Source organism: Lepisma saccharinum, chromosome 3 (genome assembly GCF_977018435.1).
Source record: "Lepisma saccharinum chromosome 3, izLepSacc3.1, whole genome shotgun sequence".
Lineage (NCBI taxonomy): Eukaryota > Metazoa > Arthropoda > Insecta > Zygentoma > Lepismatidae > Lepisma > Lepisma saccharinum.
Window position 1 is genome coordinate 3,897,131 of NC_139231.1, and position 19,911 is coordinate 3,917,041.

General features: G+C 40.2%; 1 protein-coding gene across 4 annotated transcripts in view; it reads left to right on the forward strand.

Annotated features, from left to right (window-relative positions):
• mtgo (miles to go) overlaps window positions 1–19,911 on the forward strand; it is a 596,892-nt gene that overhangs the window by 510,742 nt on the left and 66,239 nt on the right. For 3 of the 4 annotated variants that reach the window (XM_083118289.1, XM_083118287.1, XM_083118290.1), the window contains exons 4-6: window positions 12,296–12,437; window positions 15,407–15,559; window positions 17,998–18,149. In XM_083118289.1, the coding sequence (XP_082974415.1) occupies window positions 12,296–12,437; window positions 15,407–15,559; window positions 17,998–18,149 (447 nt within the window). Of the gene's footprint in view, window positions 1–10,577; window positions 10,707–12,295; window positions 12,438–15,406; window positions 15,560–17,997; window positions 18,150–19,911 lie in introns of those variants that run through there. The other variant, XM_083118291.1, reaches the window with a different exon arrangement.

Here is a 19,911-nt window from a genome sequence, read left to right on the forward strand (position 1 = left end):
TCTTTCCATGGCGGGCGAGTTGAGACGTTTGTTCTGATGCGTAACACGTCATATCTCACAGAGATTGTTCACTTGGTAAACTAATCCGGCCCGGAGGACCATAAAATGTTGCGTTTCTTATTTAAACACTGGATTGATTATATACACTATTTAATGTACACTGACACTGGACTACATTGGAATGGAGTCGACCACCGCGTAGCAATGTCTCTCGCTGTTCTCTAGTACAGTGCGGGTATTTCCCGGTAAGTACCACGCCCTGCACAGTCTCCGAAGCAGAGTCTGCACTGTCCTGCCACCTAGTGGCGACAAGTATAATGAATACTTAAGATACACAAATTTTCACACATTGATAACACAAATAATAATACATACACTAATCTATCCCAAACACATGGTTATTGAAAACATAATTCACATAAGAACGTTGTAGTTACCAAAGACATGATCATTCAATACACATACAGTTGACAGACGTGATCACAGTTGCGACGCTAGGAAAAAAAAAGAGGGGTGGAGAAGGTGGGAGTACACAAAAAAAAATATCAGGAAATATGATGCAGAATATTTAGATAATTAAGGGCGTAACTGAATCTATTTGAAACCAGTCTAAATTATCCACATTTCACTTAGGTTCTCATCTATCCAGAGGGAAAAATTCCATTTTCATTATATTTATTTCCTTATGTACAGTGGCAGAGCCAAGACATAGGCCTTTTCTTCTATTCAACCATTCTTGTATTGATAAATTGAATTTTTGTTTTAAGTCCACTTTATGCACAGATAGGATAATCGGTACTGAACATATAGTTTAAAGTGGGATCCAAACCACGATGCAAATGTGCCTCCACCGCGTTGTATCGAACCCTTTGATTGCAAGGCGCCGTCGCAAGGAGGCCATTCAACCATTCTTACATCATGGAAATTCTATATCTATTACAAGTAGTAATTATAAAATTTAAAAGTATTTAAATACGAGGTGGACCAGAAGTATTCTTAAATATAATACTATAGTCACAGACAAAGTAAACTTTTTTTAAAAAAAGTGAAATACAAAGGGAGGAAAGAAATATACAAGCAATATTTTTCACACAGTCTAACCTTAGATGTGCATATCCAAACGTCCAGCCTCCTTGCAGCCATCATTTCAGAAGGGTTGCGCCGTAGAGAGCGACGTGAGTCACTGACTGTAAGAGTAACTAACTGACTAATTCTAGCCTTCTTAAACCCGAAGGTTTATGGCCACAGCAACACGAGCCTTGCATCTGTCCCTATCCTGGACATGGTTAATCCAATCTTTTCCATCCTTACCGATTTCCTTTAAGTCCATCTCAAAGGGGCATACGTTTTTGAACACCCTGTATATCCTTCATGTGGCTTTCCCCTTTTCATCCCCAGTTCATTGCCTCCCTTTGAGAGCTTCGGCTACCTCTTATATAAGCCTATATCGAGTCCTTTGAAAGCGATCTTCGAACGTGGCCAGGATCGCTAATAAGGTTTTCTACAAAAGGGGTCTCCTCCACTTCCTGTTCCCTGCACTTCACGTGTTGCATACCGCGCGGTCATGCATGTGTACGTACACTCACATGACTTAGTACTCCGGCAGTTTGTTTCTTTATTGAGCATATTTGCAGAAGATACAATTCAACCTACAAGTGTATCAATATACGCTGTATAAAACACACTTCGTTGTCCGTACGTGTTCACATGCAGTCTTGGAACTCTGTGGCATATGTAAAGGACGTGTGTTGAAGCAAAATACAAAATACTAAGTATTCGGCAATCCTCATATTGCGTGAACAAAGATTTTCCGCTAAATCGGTGATCAGTTGGAAACTGGGAGAGTCAAATGAATGAAAACCTTAATTTGTTTCTGTTTCTTATCTAGTAGATTACTGATTACTGTATGTAATGTTGCACAAGTTTGCTGTTAATCTGCATATATACCTGTATACCTTAAGAAGAAAAAGTATTTGGGGCCCACGTGCAGACACTTATACGAGCCACTGTGGAGGCCTTTCCACCCACCCGCCTGAGGCCATCATCGAACCATTAGTAAACTTGCTGGTGTGGTAAGCATGTACAGAGATATTGAATTTTCGTTTGCAGAGAAATTGCTGTAAGTTTTAGACCGACAGAGGGCAAGAAACCACCACTCTTCACTGGTGCAAGTGTGTATAGGAAGCGCCACGTTTAAAATTACAAAAATGACGTTTTGAAGCTCACTTGATTAGTGTTGCAGCCTTGAGGTCTTTTTGTAAATAATAGTTGATAGCTCATGAGCTCTATACATTCTGTCCTACAATTTTCATTCGACTTTCAAGGCTTTCATTTGACTCTTGTAATACTTTGCTGAATTTATTTAAATATATTTTTAGCACGCATGGAGATAATGTGATAATTTGGTCGATGCCGATGAATTTCGGAAATAAAAGTGCAAATGTTTCCTGAACAACGTGAGTGGTTCATTAATCTCTTTTATTAATGGGGGGTGTGCAACCAGGTGAAGGTCCGTCGCCAAACTACGAATCCATCGGATTCAGCTATACTCTGTCTGTGGTAAGAACGAAGTTAATATTAACAAACAAACAAGACCAGAACTGACACATGCCGCGCATTCGTTGTTTCATCAAATTACTTACAAGTGCGATTCCATTCGCTATTTCATCATAGACGGTAAGTGCAGTCCCCTATAATGGTATCGGACTCGAAAACGGTCGAGGTAGCCTGCAGGATATATTATTCTGTTCGAATGCCAACTTATTGAACTTTATTCCTCTTTACGCACTGGCGTATGCAGAGGCGGCTGATGGGCCTACACCCCCCTCCAAAATTGTGAGAAAATAATTATTTTTAAATAAAAGTAGTAAGTAACTCGAGAAAAGCCAGTGGTAAATGCAACCCCTCCTTAAAATGAGCCCCAATTGCAATTTTTGAGAGTATAATGTTCTAAATATACGTAATATGTCCCCTAAATAGCATCTATATACTATCCCACCTTTACAATTTCAGCCCCTCCCGAAAAAATATCTTGCGGACGCCAGTGCTTTTACGTGACTAACATAGCAGAAGTTGCGGAGAAAGCGGGGCGCGGAAAACCTGAATAACAAACACCCCCTGACTTTCGCCTCCATTTTTATATAAAAATTCGATTCTAAAACGAACGGAAGTGAGGCTTCAGGTGATGACGTCAAAGCGATGCTTTCGTCGCTCCAACGCACTGATAGGAAAGGAACAATTTCTCAGTCACGTGGTTTTTATTTACATTAACTTCGTCCTTGCGGTGGATGGAGAATATATCCGAAGTTGGCAACTATGTTCGAATTGTAGAAATTGCACCTTTCAGGGGTGCATTGCGCTTTAAATGCCCGAGGTAGATATAGATTCTCAAGGTTCAAGGGCGAACCTATTGTGTCAACGGCGGAAGTACATCTAAATGGTATCCTCAAGTTGCTTTACGGCAATATTTTTTCCCCTCCGCGCCATCCTTTCGGTCCTTGCTTCGTTTTCCGGAGAAGCGAGAGACGGTGAGCCCCTCTGGCGGGCCGCGTGGTCTGAATGCTGATTCTGTTTTCAGATCGATGGAGCAGCCTCACCTCTCGGCGTGTTCGGAAACTCCGCCTGTCTGTACCTCGCATCGCCCCGAGGAAAAATATGAGGATAGACGACGCGAAAACAAAATCCACCTCATGCGACATATTTTCAGTTAGTTGTTTCATTTGTTTTTGCATTCATTCATTCTTGCATTAAGGGCATGCGGAACAGTTTGTCAAGCTCCTTCCTCGCAGTCAGTATTGCCAACTTAGCTCTTTTGGGGCCAGATCTGGCTCTTTCGTGCACTCGTTTGGCTGGGCGACCGCCTCCATTCCTTACTACGATGCCATCACTGGCTCCGGCCTACATAGACCAACTTTTGCTATGAGTATATTTTGCACGTGACGTGATAGTGTTATATTGGCTGCGTCGCCTCACCCCCTCTTACCTTACCAGCTAATTTTTTATAGCGCCGTGGAGATGACATAATATTGTTATCTGGGAATTCTTTATTTTCGATTTCATACGACCATCGGTGGATTATTGAGAAGGGTGAAGACTCCTCCGGGAAACTTAGAATGAATTGTCATTACTTTGAAGTTAACGGTAATAGCAGCGCCTTTACCCCTTTGATACCTAAAATTAAAATTACACTAGGAAGCACTTTATCCAGCCTTCGTAAATCTAGCTCCTTGAAATTAGGTTTTAACTCAATTTAATGTGAAATTTAGCTCTTTTATGCGCATCAGGTTTGGCAACACTGCCAGGATGGCCGTAGGAGGTAAGGAGAAATGCATTGGGCTAATGGGAGTATTATTTGATTTCTTCTCATGGGAATATCAAACTTCCGATGACATAGAAAAATATATCAACGGAAAGAGGGCAGTTTGATGAAGCTTTTGACCAGCGGAAAAGTCGAAACTTCCATTTGATTAGCTGCAACTTGAAGTTGATTTTTTTTTCTCCAATGGGAGTCTGAAAATTATCACTCATCATATTTTTCAAGGATCGTGTCTAGCTTAATAATCGACATAAAAATAAAAAGAACGCTTCCACTTGCAACATGGATAGAAATTCATACTCTTGCATACACCCAGTGTTTCTTTTAGTAGCAGTGCCCAAGCCCATTCGGGCGATATTGAAATAAATGCATACATTGTGCGTAACTGTAACTCCTCACCTTATCCAATAAAGAACCAACCACGAGGACGAATCGAGGTGACCTGGAGCGAGACACGCACCTTGTTCCAAACTTGATTAAAGTTTGATTGGAGTCTTCGACCAGAGTTTGTAAACAGCCTGTTTTAGGCTCATACGCGTGCGTACGAGGGGTGGCAATAGGGGGGCATGCCCCCTCTAACACTTTCACTTAGAAATATAGTGTTGTAGAGGAATATTATCACCGGTTTAAACAATATTATGCTATTTTTTAAAAAAATAGTATTTTCAAGCCCCACGAAAGTTCCAAGCAACTACTGAGGGGGAGGAAGGTGCATTATTTCCTATGGAATTGAACTATCTAACTTCGTTCTCGAGCAAATATCTTGTTATTAACTCTCCCACACACTTTATCCGTTAGTTGTGTTACCTCTGTGTGTTTGCAGAATAAATTGGCACTCTCTCATACATTGGTAATCATCAGCAGATGCAATTGGGTGACAGAAGTGCGGAGGAAGGGGCAAGGACAGTTTAATTTTTCTTTGTAGGGATAGCTTAGCATTATCAGGCCATAGTGTGGGAGCAAAAAGCGGCGTCGGGGCAGTTGACCCCTAATCGCCGTCACTGTTGGATTGATTGATTGATTAATTGATTTAGTTTATTTTACTTCGCGTTTTGTGCCTCTTGACTAATTTGCGAAGATGGGGATGAGTGATGAAATGATGAAATTGATGAATGGACATTCACAAACAACCAAGCCCGACCGGGATTCGAACCCGTAACCCTTGGCGTCGTAGCGCGATGTGCTAACCACTCGGCCACAGGGTCGGGCCCGTCACTGTTGGAAATTAATAAATTACGTACAGTCGTTTTGAATCTGCTGTAGGAAACCAGGTTTATATGTAAAATAGTCTCTGAACCACAGAGAGGGGAAATAAAGGTGGAGACAGAGAACATTGGTGAAAATTATGAAAATTGCTTAAACTTGCCATTATTTATAGATCTAGAAATATCGGTGTATATAAAGTTAACGATGATAAAGGCAGCCATATTGGGAAAATTATAAATTTAGCTGAAGACATTTATATAATATTTATGAACTTATATGTGAATTATTAGCTGTAAAATACGTGAAACTATGATAACAAACATAAGAGAATACACTATCCATTATATAATATTTGTTAAATAATAATATAACACAACGCAGTAATGGCCAACTCGGGGTCATTACAGGGAACAATGAAATTTATTTTTATTTTTTTGTAAAAATATTGAACACTTGAAACATCAGGAAAATAGTGGTGGTGGGCCTGACAGCCCCCTCGGGTAAGCTAGGGTAACCCCATCGATGCTGCCAGTGCGGAGAAGAGAGAGGCCATATTATTCGAAAGCCATTTTCTACGTTGGCGATCGAGAAGTGGATCCTGCTAGCTCTCTGCTCGGATGTAAAAAAGCTGCAAGATAGAGGAGCTTGCTTCGTTGAACCTTGTTAGTTCTAATTAATTCACTCACGCCCCTTCGCTTCTTCTATGAACCGATATTCCTCATTAGGTGCCGGAAACTACGCCCACCATTCTTTCCTTCTCATCAGCTGCTTTCTTTAACTTAAAAAATGTAGGGCTTCGTGCATTCATCTGTTTTGCTGCGTTTCTTGATATCGAACGAGGGGATGAATGGCAACCTCTCTCTCCCACGTAGTACACCCTGGACTGCATTTTGTAGACTAACGAAGCTCTGGCGCCTGGACCTGCAGCCAGAATAATTCTCTGTGGGGGCTCGTATTGTGTTGTCGGTATATGTTTGTAGGTTCATCCATCTCGTCACCATTCATCTCCATCTTCGCGATTAGTCAAAAGTGTCAAAAAAGCGAAGTAAAATAAACTAAATGAGTCAATCTTCTTATCGAGCGAATGCCTCAGAAGAGATGGAAAGTAAATTTAGAGCCAAATGACCATAAATTGGGCCTTTGTGAAAAACTTTAGGGGTGCTAAGGATATCCGGGTGGTTGGTGTTAGGAGTATCTATAAATATATTTCTGGAGGGCTTATCGTGGACTATCTGTAGGCATTGTAAACATCCCGTTTTCAGGGATAACCGAAAACTTAGAGGATCATCACCGTTAATACTAAACTTATTTACGTTTGAGTTGGCGTTTTAAGTCCACTTTATGCACAGTAAGGCTAATAGGGACTGGACCTACAGTTTAAAGTGGGATCCGAACCACTATGTGCCTCAACCGGGTATCGAACTCGGGACCCCTTGATCACAAGGCGACGACGCTACCACTGCTCCATCGGGGACGCCACACGTCTTTAAGTGACTTAATCGCAGACTAATTATACCTAGTCGAATTCGTATACGCTTCATGAAACAAGACGAGTTAACTTAATATTATAAATAAAAAAATGTGCCTCTAATCTCTGGATAGGGTGCCCTCCTCTAAATATGCCCTCGTTACCATAGGCGTTAGACCGCAAGTTTGATTCTGCCCCCCTCAAAGTTAGACCCAATTTTAATTCTATCCCGTCAAAATTAGGCCCGAAGTCAAATTCTGCCCCCTCAAAATTAGGTCCCAAGTTACGCCCATGCTCGTTACAAAGGTTCAATGACCTGCTTGACACTCGCTTTGGAAGGTTCATTAATGAGTCCCGGACCATCTCTGTTGGCATAGTGCCAACGTCGTCGCCTTGTAATGTGATCCCGAGTTCGATACACTGTGGAGGCACAATCACATATAGTGGTTTGGATCTTACTTTAAACTATAAGAGCGACCACAAGGAAAAAACCTTGACGCAGCTTTCCCTTCCTTCGTTCAGGGCCATAAGGAAGCATGGTCCCCTCCACGCGGGAGTACGGTGCACAGGGGTCGCGGGTCTGCGCAGGTTTCTTTGCTTGTGGTTTTGGCACACCGAGGCAGTTGTAAACTCGTGAGATGCACGTGGAAAAAAATAAACAGGTGTTCCGAAATAAAATCATGAATGTGCAATGTGCATTCCAGTGCCGGATCTACAAATCTTGCTCCCCCCAAAAATATTACCAAAGGTCCCCCTCTACCTACCTTCAGACACACATTTTATATATATATATATATATATATATATACACACACTATCTGGCCATTCGTCACCGGACACCTGGAACGAGTACTTTAATCCGGTTTCAGGCGTCCGTCAGTATCGTGTGGGGCCACCTTTCGCAGCAAGTACAGCCACAACCCTCTGAGGAAGACTGTCCACCAAATTGCGATAGGTTTCGACGGGAATCCTGCTCCATTCCTCTTGCAAAGCGGCGAACAACTCTTTAGTGTTTTTTGGGGGGTGTGGCCTGGCTCTCAACCGGCGCTCCAACTCGTCCCAAAGATGCTCATTCAGGTTGAGATCAGGACTTTGGGCGGGCCAATCAAGTTTTTGCACACCCATATCCTCGAACCACGTGTTGATCACACCTGCCGTATGACATGGGGCATTGTCGTGCTGAAACAGATAAGGACCACTACCGAATTGTGCCCACAATGTCGGTAGCGCAGAATTGTCCAGGATCGTTAGGTATGCATCTGCATTCATGTTTCCACGCACTAACACAAGGGGACCAAGACCATACCAGGAGAAGCATGACCACACCATGATGCTTCCACATGCCTTTGGTGAGGTGTCCGGTGACGAATGTCCAGATAGTGTATATATATATAATGTCTTCATATATAATGAGTTCTTGATCTCATGTTGACAAACTCACATACGAGGGCCTGCAGGGTGATTCAAAAGTCCGTTAACACCCCCTATAAAAAGTAAAGGAGTTAGGCTGGGTACAATTGATAGAAACAGGTTAGGCTTAGGGGGAACCACGTTGGTGTGTTCCAAGCGGATGTCCACCATATTAGTGGCCGCCATATTGAATTTAACTCATGGGAAGGGGTGATGTGCATAGGCACCGATTTCTTAAGAGATTTGGGGGGGGGGGTAAAGATAAGTAAAGCATAAATACTGATTTCTTTCTGTTTGTGGGAAGAGGGGTATTTTTTTTTCCTTAAGCTGGAACCTAATACACTTGAATTAACCTTTGAAAAATAGTAATGTAATAGTACAGCAAGGACTGTATTTGACAACAAAACGTATATATCAGAGTACATAGAACTTTATTAGCTGGACAAAAAATTCACTGCACTACTGTGATTATGTAATTATACAACATAATACTTTACATATAACTTTCGACTGAGAATGTTTTATCATATTCTGTTTATAATACTTACTCTTACAATCCTTTATAGGAGTTTAATATCTTCACACATATTTACATAAAAAGGGAAGGCCCGAGATAAAATTTTCATCTGGGCGAACGATTTTTGACATTTCCGAAGGGAAACAAAGGAGTCTATTTTGGAATGCACTGGCTCATTCAAGAGCATCAATACTACAGTATTCCCATACTTCTTCCTCAATTCTCGCACATATTCATTCATAAATGCCATACGTTTTCATTAATTCATTGTCAGTTTGAAAAAGAAAATACTGAAATAGTAAACGCACAAGCACAAGAAAGACCCTCAAACTGAGTGATAGTCCCACATTATTGATTCTGCCCATTTCAGAGCAGAGTCCTGTGTGTGTGAAGTTTCTGTGTGCAAAAGTTATGTAATATGTTGGAAGATATGCATTGGGCCCCTTATAAGAGGGTTAAACGAGAACTGGACGGGCCGGGGCCCCTCTGCCCCTCCCTCCGGGTTTCGAAACCGGTGGTGATGTGATATACATATATGACACTGTTTTCTCATGAAATTGTAGCCTGATTTTATCTAAGGTGGGAATTTTTCCGGCTTTGTCCCCGCAAAAAGCTGATCCAAGGTCCACCCAGCATCAAATCAAATGGTACCCCTTGGGAAGGGGGGGGGGTGTAAATGCGGCCGGAGCGTGGTGCTGATCACATCACCTCCTAGATGTCCGGCATCGAAAATATGTGGGGCCCTGCCCCACATATCCTAAATGTGCCTTCATGACATGCATAGGGAACTTTAACTTTACCTGGTATATTGTATTCGTTTCTGAACCTCTGAGTAACTACGTTTATTTTTTATATGCGCATATACGAACCCTCGGTAACACTTGACTATACCGGAGACGGATTTCTTCAAATTTAGAGGAAAAGTATTTACGCAAATCATTTTCTGTGGCGTTGTTGATGTTCGGGAATGTAGTTTTGATCCATTTTAATGCGAATGCATGTGGTTTTCTACGAAAATCTATTTCCTACGCGCTATTGCTGCTGCCGCCATTTGCTTTCTGCACGAGAGCACAATACGCTCTCGCATTGTCCGTATATGCTAAATTGAACGAGAGGAGTGCTAATGGAACCTAACCTAGTAGGCATACCTCGTCCCCGTGATGGTTCGTGGGGCTATCGTGAATTTTTGGGCTAATGTCAATGGTTTTTGGGGCTACCCGTGGATGGTTTGTGGGAAATAAGAACAACAGTAAGTACTCGTTAATGTAAGAAATAGACATTATTTTCGTTAGAAATTCATTATTTCACCTAAATAAATGTTCCGCAATGCAGAATAGTACTTCAGCAATGTAAAAAATTGCGAAATAAATCATTGATAGGTGTCTCCGGTATAGTAAAGTAGTACCGAACCCTCTACTATGTCAATGGCTGAGGGCCCCCTAAAGGCTTACTTGTTAATTGCCCCCCCCCCCCTGCACTGCGGGGTTTTGCGGGTTGTAGATCCGGCACTGGTGCATTCTCTTATCTAATCGCACCATATCATTTTCTTATTTTTTTTCCGCAACGTGTCACTTCCTGCTTATCTGGGAACATTCCCGATCTCCTCACACCAGATGACGAGTTCGACAAACAAATGCGCAGCACTGGCCACGTCATTACTACCGTGGATGTCGTGTAGTTGTGATTGGCAAATTACGAAGTTCAGCCGTAATTTCCACAGCATGGAGTTAGATAAACATACGAAAGAAAACAACTTCAGCAAAGTTTCCGTTATAATCAAGTTTTCTGCGGTAAGAATATATAAGTTCTAAATATAGCTTCTAGATTGAACGTTCGAAAATAGACTTGAACATGTGTGTTGTATTGATGATATTACTTCCACTGTGATAGCTAATAGCTACGGTTATAAATTTTAACATACGAGTTGCATAGTGTTGCACATTTGCACAATGAGTTTTAGTAATGGTAACGAATGCACACTTTATATATGTTTAAAGTATATCCCACAATGTGTATACAGACCTTTAATAACTTATTTATTCTCCCTTGTACATAAACTTTTTTATTTTATTCGCCCTTTTGTACATGCAAATAAATGGAGTTTGCTTATCATTAACGACATCTGTAGAAAGGAACATCAATGAAAGTTAACGTGATAATAAGTATCCAGTGGAATGTAATAATAATTTGAGAAGGTAAACCTAACCATTTTTTTCGACTGAAACTTGCCGGTACGACATCAGGTGTCCCGAGTTCGAATCTCGACCTAGGCATGGTGTTCTTGGAGAGTGTCCCATCAGTTTCATCCTCATTGTCGCGATTAGTCAAAAGTGGCAGAAAAGCGACGCAAATAACATAAACAAATCAAGTGAAACTTACTTCGTGAATTGCTATTCTGAAATGTCAGAATAGGAAAGTTGTCATATACAGGGTGTTTCCGGGTTGATGACACAAACTTTCAGGGATGATGGAGAAGGGCACATATATAAATTTGAGATAAGGAACCCTGGTCCGGAAAGGACTTAGTCGAAAGTTATAAGCGAAAATCGGTGAACGAAGATCTAATACTTTTAGTACCTGCACAAGTTTCACAAGCTGCTACATTCACAACAGTTGTCCAAAATGTCGTCCCCCAGCTTCGCTGCAGGCATGACATCGTCGCACAAAGTTCTGGAGTACCCGTTGGAACAACCCTGCAGTCGTTCGGACAATGTCACAGGCAGCGAGAATTCTTGCCAGGACATCCTTCCAACGGGTACGCCAGAACTTTGTGCGACGTTGTCATGCCTGCAGCGAAGCTGGGGGAAGCCACTTTGAACAACTGTTGTGAATGTAGCAGCTTGTGAAACTTCTGCAGGTAATAAAAGTATTACATCTTCATACACCGATTTTCGGTTGTAACTTTCGACTAAGTCCTTTCCGGACCAGGGTTCCTTATCTCAAATTGATGCATCTGCCCTTCTCCATCATTCATGAAAGTTTGTGTCATCAGCCCGGAAACAACCTGTATAATCACGCTTCCGCTAATTAATAGTTAAAACACCCCATGCACTCGAGCAAAACAGTTGTACATTACATTATTTTAGATATTGGTCCATCTCTAGAATAGTGTAAAACATGCTGTTATATAATACATATTTAAAACATTACAGTGACTGGTAGATTTACAAACATCAGATGAAATCCAAAATATGATATTTTGCAAATGGAAAGATACTTTAAACATTTATAGCATAGAGAAAAACATATATATATAGCCCTCCGTTTTTGCATTAGCTGTGTAAGGTAAGTTTGATTTTCAGAAAGTAAAAAAGAAATGCAGTGTGTTCTTGTGTTTTTAATTATATAATTCTTCTAATGTATCTGTCTCGTTTTCTAGGGACCAGGCCCAGCCACGAGTACCAGCCAACCGCCACAGCCATTTTACACACATCAGGGTTTGCCACCAGGATATCCTCCACCCCCACACTATGGTACACCATTGCAGCCTGGAGTTCTTGGACATGTTGCCCCACAACAAGGTAACGCCATATGATGGTGCATTGAAGATTGCACTTACACTGGCTTGAATTTAACATAATTTCTGTATTTGATAAATCTGTGAGAAATATTTGAAGTATGCAGTGGAAGTGGGTTTTCTTTTACATTATGTTATAACTGTTTTCAAAATTCTGATCATTTCTCTTTTAAAAGTTAATTGCATTTTTTGTTAATTTAAGGCTCGGCCGGACCTTTGGCGGATGGGAGGACAGCTTTCTTTAGAATTCTCTTCTCCTTTGGAAAAACCGTTTGCGTAATGTAATCACAAAACTATTGAAAATATCTAGGCAACAGTGAAAGCAAACAACATGAAGATTCACGTGAAGTGTTCTAGAAGGAATTCTAAGCAAATGTAATTTTTCAGATTTTGGAATACCATAGTGGCTTTTCGAAAGGAAAGGAAAATTCTAAAAAAGCTACCCTTCTGTCGGTTAAAGGTCCTGCCAAGCTGGAACCTTTGCTCTCATATGGAATTACGATTGACAGATACCTGAAAAGTTGGAAGTTTGTCAACGAAACAGTGGAAAGTAGAATTAATATCATCAGACACTTTATATTACGTTTTGTTTGTTTGTACAGGATTAAATTGTACCATACCAAACTCCAGGTTTTAGATGGTAAGCTTGGGGGTGGAATTCCATCAAGTTCTTTGTAAGCATGAGTTATTGTATACAAATCAGATCCCCAAAGGCTAAAAATGTGCAACCAGAGGGAGACGACGTCCATGGCAGAGCACACTAGGATGCCAGGCATCCTGGATTTGAATCCCAGCCTGGACGTGGGTATTCTTTGTGTGTCCTTCATCAATTTCATCTTGCCATCACCCATCTCATCTTCGCAATTAGCCAAAAGTGGCGGAAAAATGAAGTGAATGAACCAAATGAATCAAAGAGTGGGGATTCTTCATCTTCCCGTACAAATACCACTTTGGTAGTAACCATCCAGTTGTCCTCAACAATGGTGGGTCAACACTGACATTTTGGGCCTCATACCAGAGATTCGGCCAAAGACCACTTGTTTCAAGGATGACAGGACAGCACTATGGGAAGGACACTCATACTAACAAATAGAATATCAATTGCTTATGTTTTTATTCTCAAACCTCCTGTTGCCTAAATTGAACCCACCTAGGGTTGGTTACCAGATAGCTGTCAGGGAAATGTAGGACATGCTGCCCCAAAATGTAGGACATTAAGTCAAAATGTAGGACGCAACACATTCTCAATAAATAATACATATTTCTATAGAACACGTTAGGAAGTAGTTGAAAAATGACACTTTTCAGTTTTTAAAAAGTTATTTCCCAACGAATGTTTAAATGCACAATTTCAAAACTTGCAATCATACTAATCAATGCACCTCTTACTACTTGATTTAAGTGCTACTTCTCAGAGGAGACAATTTTTATCAAAATTTCAGGTTTTGTCAAACTATATATTGATGTTAGAGTGAACAGTCAAACTCGTTGAAATTATAGGGACCAATACCAAACATTTTACAGACTTTATGAAAAAAATAATTCTCTCTTGAGTCTGTTGTGCTGATGGTAATGAAAGTACTCTCTCAACATTTGAATTATGACCTGTAATGGCAAGCAAATATTCAGCAATTACTGTAATTTAAAATGGTTTCACCTTGGGTAGTTTTTAGTTCAATAACAGGGTGTCTACCAAAATAATACATCCAGAAATATTGACTTTTTCTGGACTTTTCTAGATCCTACTTAGGTAAAGTTGGAAATTAGTAATTAAGAAAATAAATATTTATTTAATGAAAATCCCTACCAAAGGGCCAGTTAAGATGAAAACTGAAGCTGAATTTAAGGAGAGAATTACATCTGCTATTTCATATTAATGCATCCTGAACTGTGTTTGACAGACAAGCGAGGCTTTGGCGTCTGGACTCACAGCCAGTATAATCTTATGTGGGGTTTGTGTCGTTGTCCCTATATGTTTATTACTATCCATTCATCGATCTTATCTTACAATCATTCATCCTCATCTTCGCGATTAGCCAATGGTACAGAAAAAAGTGGAGTAAAATAAACCTTGACCACAAGAATAATTTGTTGCCTTTTTATTGACTTCTTGACCTACTTGTTGATTTCTTTACTTTTTCTTGACTACCATGACTTTCTTGACTGGCAGACACCCTGAATAACTTTGTTCTCTATACTCCTGCTTTACAATCAAATTATATTGAATATTGAATAAGAATGGGCACCACCTTGTTCCATCAGTATAAACCTTAAGGCAAGAAATTCTGCTCAGGCATTGAATAGCGACGTTATCAGAAAGTGCTCCCAAAACTTTGTTCATTAATTGCTTCCGTTTTCTCGTTTGTTTAATAGGAGGACAAACTTTATTCTTTTTGTGCAATGACTGAATCAAAATAAATTTCACTATTGAGCTTGGAAGCGCAGTCCATAGACTTGTAATTTGCATCACTTTTTACTGTTACGTATTTTCCTAATTAATATTATGTGACGCTCAAAATGTAGGACATTTATGATATTTTTCAAATTCCTCCCGGACGCCGGACATGAGGCTAAAATGTAGGACATGTCCGGGAAAATCCGGACGTCTGGTAACCCTAAACCCACCAATCTTTCATCAAACTGAATGTGAAATATTGTTGTGGACAATAGAATCAAAGTACATAATTGTAACTACTATTATTAATAAAATGTCAATTGCTTTAAGAATAAGAACATTTCTGTTTTTATTCTTGAACCTCCTGTTGCCTATACTGAACTCACAAACCTTTGATCAGGCTCAATGGAAAATTTTGTTGTTTGTAATCACAAATTATGATATAATCTATATATACACACATCCATGATGAAACCAGTGCATTTTTTCCTATTTTGATTCATGAATTTTCAATTTAATAAGCAATATGTTTTATCTTGATGTTTAAAAGAAACTAAATGTAGACATGTCTCTTCCAGGTCATTCGCCTCCACCTCATAACTTTCATAAAGATGAAAGAACGCATCGTCAGTATATTAAGCTGAAGAAGAAATTTGAGCACAAGCAGCACTTGCGAGGTGAAGGATCTAGCAATGCATCTCAAGGAACCCCTCCTCTCTCACCTAGGAAAGGTAAAGGCATTATTTTAATTTCATACTTGTACATTTTTTCACCCCAGAAGAATAAGGTTAAGGAGTAGAAATACAGTTTTTTTTTAATGAAAAGTGAATGAGAGGCATATCTGTACTATTTGGTGGCTGGATTTTATTTACCAGTGTACTCATGAAGGTATTCATTTTCAAGTACTCTATGAACATCTTACTCAATGTAACGATTGGAAAAAATAAATGTTGAAAGAGGTTTAGACTAGGGCTGAACTGATAGCACTTTGAACCAGTACCCATACCAGTATGCTTAATATTTTCCACCAATACCGATATTTATGCGTGGAAATTGTAATATAAGTTGTTCAAAACATTGTTTAGGATTAGGATATAAGTTTTCCACTCCAATTATATGCATCAATTTATCAAGTATATTTTATAATAATATAACATAATAAGTTGCAAAAGCTTGTGTATGGTATATAGTACTGCATGATCATCCAGCTAGATAAGTTGGGTGCATCATTTGCTGGCAATAATACATCACATTCAATACTACAGTGATTCTCTCTGCCCGAGGTGCTTCACTTGTTCTCGCAACTGGATTTTCATAATATGGGATTTGCTGAAGATTTCTCATAGAAGTACCAGGTGGATTAACTGGTGGAATCAAATTCTGGTACCAGTATATCATCAATTCTGCTTTATTGACAGGTTTCGCATCTTGCTTCACTGGAATTTGTCCAGGAAGTCTCTTTTTAAACCTGAGATTTCTTCACCTCTTTCACTTACACGTGTAGCCACCTGATGTGAGCTTTAGCTGCCAAAGGGAGAGGATCGTCACCAGGGGTGCTCTTCAGAATGAATCATTGTTCCGTCCGAGATGGATCTGCGGAGCACGAGCTCCTCCAGTGATGCGTCCAGAGTGCCGTTGCCGGCATCCACGCACCTGTTCGCCGACCAAGTGTCTCCGGGCTTCCGGGGTAGTGAATCCGGTCAGTTTTCCGGGACCTTAGTCCACGATCCAATCCACAACTTTTGTGAAATGCCTCGTCCTGCCTTTCGCCACCCTACTCAAGTCCTGACCACCCTTTGTACTTACTGGTCACCAAATTGTGGCCAGACTTGCATTATGGAAGAACTACGTGACTTGCTTCATCAGGAAATGCCCAGTCTGCACGAGAGGATGGATCAATCAAGGCCTCCTTGGTCATCTTTATAATCGGAAGATTACTTCTTCTTTTTTTTTATCATTTTTGAATTGGTTATTTTCATCACCATTTCTAGTCTGAAGTAGTTCTAGCCACATACCATACACGAGTATTCCAACTTTTTCGTAACCTATTATACAGAGCGATCCATTGAATTCTCGGCAAGCGAAGCACTTGCAGCCGTTTGTTGGCATTGTCGAGTATCGAAGCAAGCACACAACAGTTTTCATAATTATTTTAAAAAGTGATTTACTTACCAGATTTTTAAAAGTAGTTGTTCAGACTAATTGTCTTCAACGTGCACACATTTTGTATACATCTTTTTTAAGATACCCACTAATGTAAGCTGGCGAGGGGGTCTAGAAACCAGTTTTACGAAGGTTCTGAAGGTAGACAGGAGACTGTGAAGTGATAAGGGTCCTTGTATTATATAGTGTGGCCTGTTTATTAAGTCAGGCCACTGTGAAGTGATAGGGTGCTTCTTACGTATTGTTTTTTATCCCCCTAGTGTATTTAACCGCAAAATGTGTTATGGCTCAGCAAATGTTTTCTACTGCACAGCCTGTAGTTATATATGATTCATTCATGTGTGTTAACTCAATCGGCATGTGAAGTTCAGAGGCGATTTGAAACAAGATGCACAGGTGTAAAAGTTCCATATCGTAAATGAATCATTTTAATCTAGTTATGGAAACTTGCTTGCTTGATTCACGGACAGTCTACAGTGCCGACATACAACCACAAGTTTCTCACTTGCCAATAGCGCAAACACTGATGCAGCAACAGTCTACACTTCAATGGATCGCTCTGTATATTGTGCAGTAATTTGGTAATTTTTCAGAAGGTTGTACTTCAGGATGTGGCTACTGACATTCAGGTGTAACCAGTATGTTGAAATACTGTTTCAGTGCATTGACTTTTCATATTTGAGGTTTGACTGAACTTTGGGCATATCAGTTGTCTCGAACCTTTTATTTTGTTTCCAAGAATTATGCCAATATCACAAATTCTGAAAAGTTAGTCCAATTAGGACATTCAAATTCATCTCATGTTTTCCTGGGTTTTTATAAGACAAACACGTAGACAGTAGTGGGTTCAAAATAGAAGCCACTTTCAAAAATGTCATTGCTGGGATACCAACATCCAGTGGAATCTTAAAATGTGGCAGTCTCTCATGAAAGGTTTTCTTGAGAATCTTGCAAAGTTCTTTTTATAAATGTGATGAATTTTGACTCTCATTTATTTCATTCCCAGAAGTGACCAATGGAATGCGTCGATCTAAAGAAAGGAATGCAGGCGCAGCAGGAACTTCTGAAGATGGAGAGGAAAGCAGCAGCGTTCAAGATGAGGAAGAGGAGGAGGTTCGATTGCTGACAGAATTTCTCTCGAATTTGAAGCCTCCTGAAGTAAGTTATTTAAAATATTTTATGGTCTGTCACAGCATACAGGTTATTTTAGACCAATTTTCTCCTATGTAAACTAAAGCTGTATGGTACGAGGGTTGTTCAATAAGTTCTGCCTCCTGGCCTTATAACTTTGTTATTGAGTGAGGGAAGTTTATGATTTTACATTCAAGGGAAAGTTTGGAATGTCTGCTCTCAGACTATGCTTTTTGTTTGAGGTAGTGCCACTAACTTCGGAGCAGTAGCTTGAAAGATGTCAGACTATGTGAACGTATGGCTCGAGCAGCGTGCTGTGATTGAATATCTGACTGTGGAAGATGTCCCATATATTGAAATCCACAGTTGGATGTGTATATGGGGAAGCAAGCGTTGACGTTAGCATGCTGAGGAGATGGGTGGGGACTGTACACACGGACAACCCAGTCATAGCAACTTTAAAAATAAGCCCTGTCTCTGCATCGTCTCGAGAAATGGTGGCAGGTGTTGATGAACTGATTCGTGGTAATCATTGCATTTAGCAGAGGGAGATCATAGGCATTCTGGGAATATCGCTTGGAACAGTGAATCACATCATGAATGAAGAACTTGGGTTCAAAAAAGTGTGTTACATGTGAGTCCTTCATCAGACCGTGTGCAAATGTGTCAGCAAAATTGGGACATTACGAGGCAGAGGGAGAGGACTTTCTGCATCGTATTGTCACTGGTGATGAGACATGGGCTCCTCATTATGACCCAGCAATTAAACTCACCTTATCCAAAGAAGTTTAAGACAACAGCCATCAGCTGGAAAGATGCGTTGTTGGTGTCATGACGGCATGCAGAAACTAGTCCACCGATGCTGGTGACAACTACATTGAAAAGTGATATTACCTTTTAAAAGAGAACATTTCAAACTTTCATTTGAATTCAAAATCATAAACTTCCCTCACTCAAGAAAAGAGCTATATATAGCCCAGGAGGAAAAACTTGCTGAACATCATACCTTGACTGTATATTGTCATCACATCATCAGTGCCCGGATTTTGATGACATTTCATCTTTTAACTGGTGCAATGTACACATTGCTAACTACTACAGAAATCCTGAACACCCTCCTCAGGTTAAAGAAATGTAATTTTTTGGGGTCATTTTTTACCATTTTTTATTTTTCGGTCATTTTTTTAAATATTTTGTGTCATTGCATGCTGAAACATAAGAAGTTCAACAATTTCTGTTTTGTCTGAATGTTACGTGGGTCGTTCAATATATAAGTTTCCATATGCTGTAAAAAAATTATTTTTAAGATACATTAGAAAACTATACATACATGTGTAGGAGGATCCTTCCTCACTTCTCCACATAATCCCCATAGAGATTCGGGCATTTGTCCCACCGTTGCAGCAATTTGTCCATACCCTTTGCAAGAAAATCAGGGCTCTGGCTATTGAGCACTATTCTCACATTCCGCTTCACTTCTTCATCTGTTTCGAAACGGTAACTTTGCAATTCAGACTTTAATACCGGAAAAAGATGGAAATCACTCGGTGCTAAATCGGGGCTGTATGGAGGGTGGGGCGGCCGTTCCCACCCCAATTCTTCAATTTTGTGTTGTGTTTGCACTGCTGAGTGGGGGTGAGCGTTATCGTCAAGAAGAATGACACCAGCTGACAGGAGACCTGGTCGCTTATGTCGAATTGCGTTTTTCAGTTTATCCAATGTTTGACAATAACGGTCAGCATTAATTGTTCTTCCTTGTTTCAAAAAGTACATAAGCAGAACACCCTTA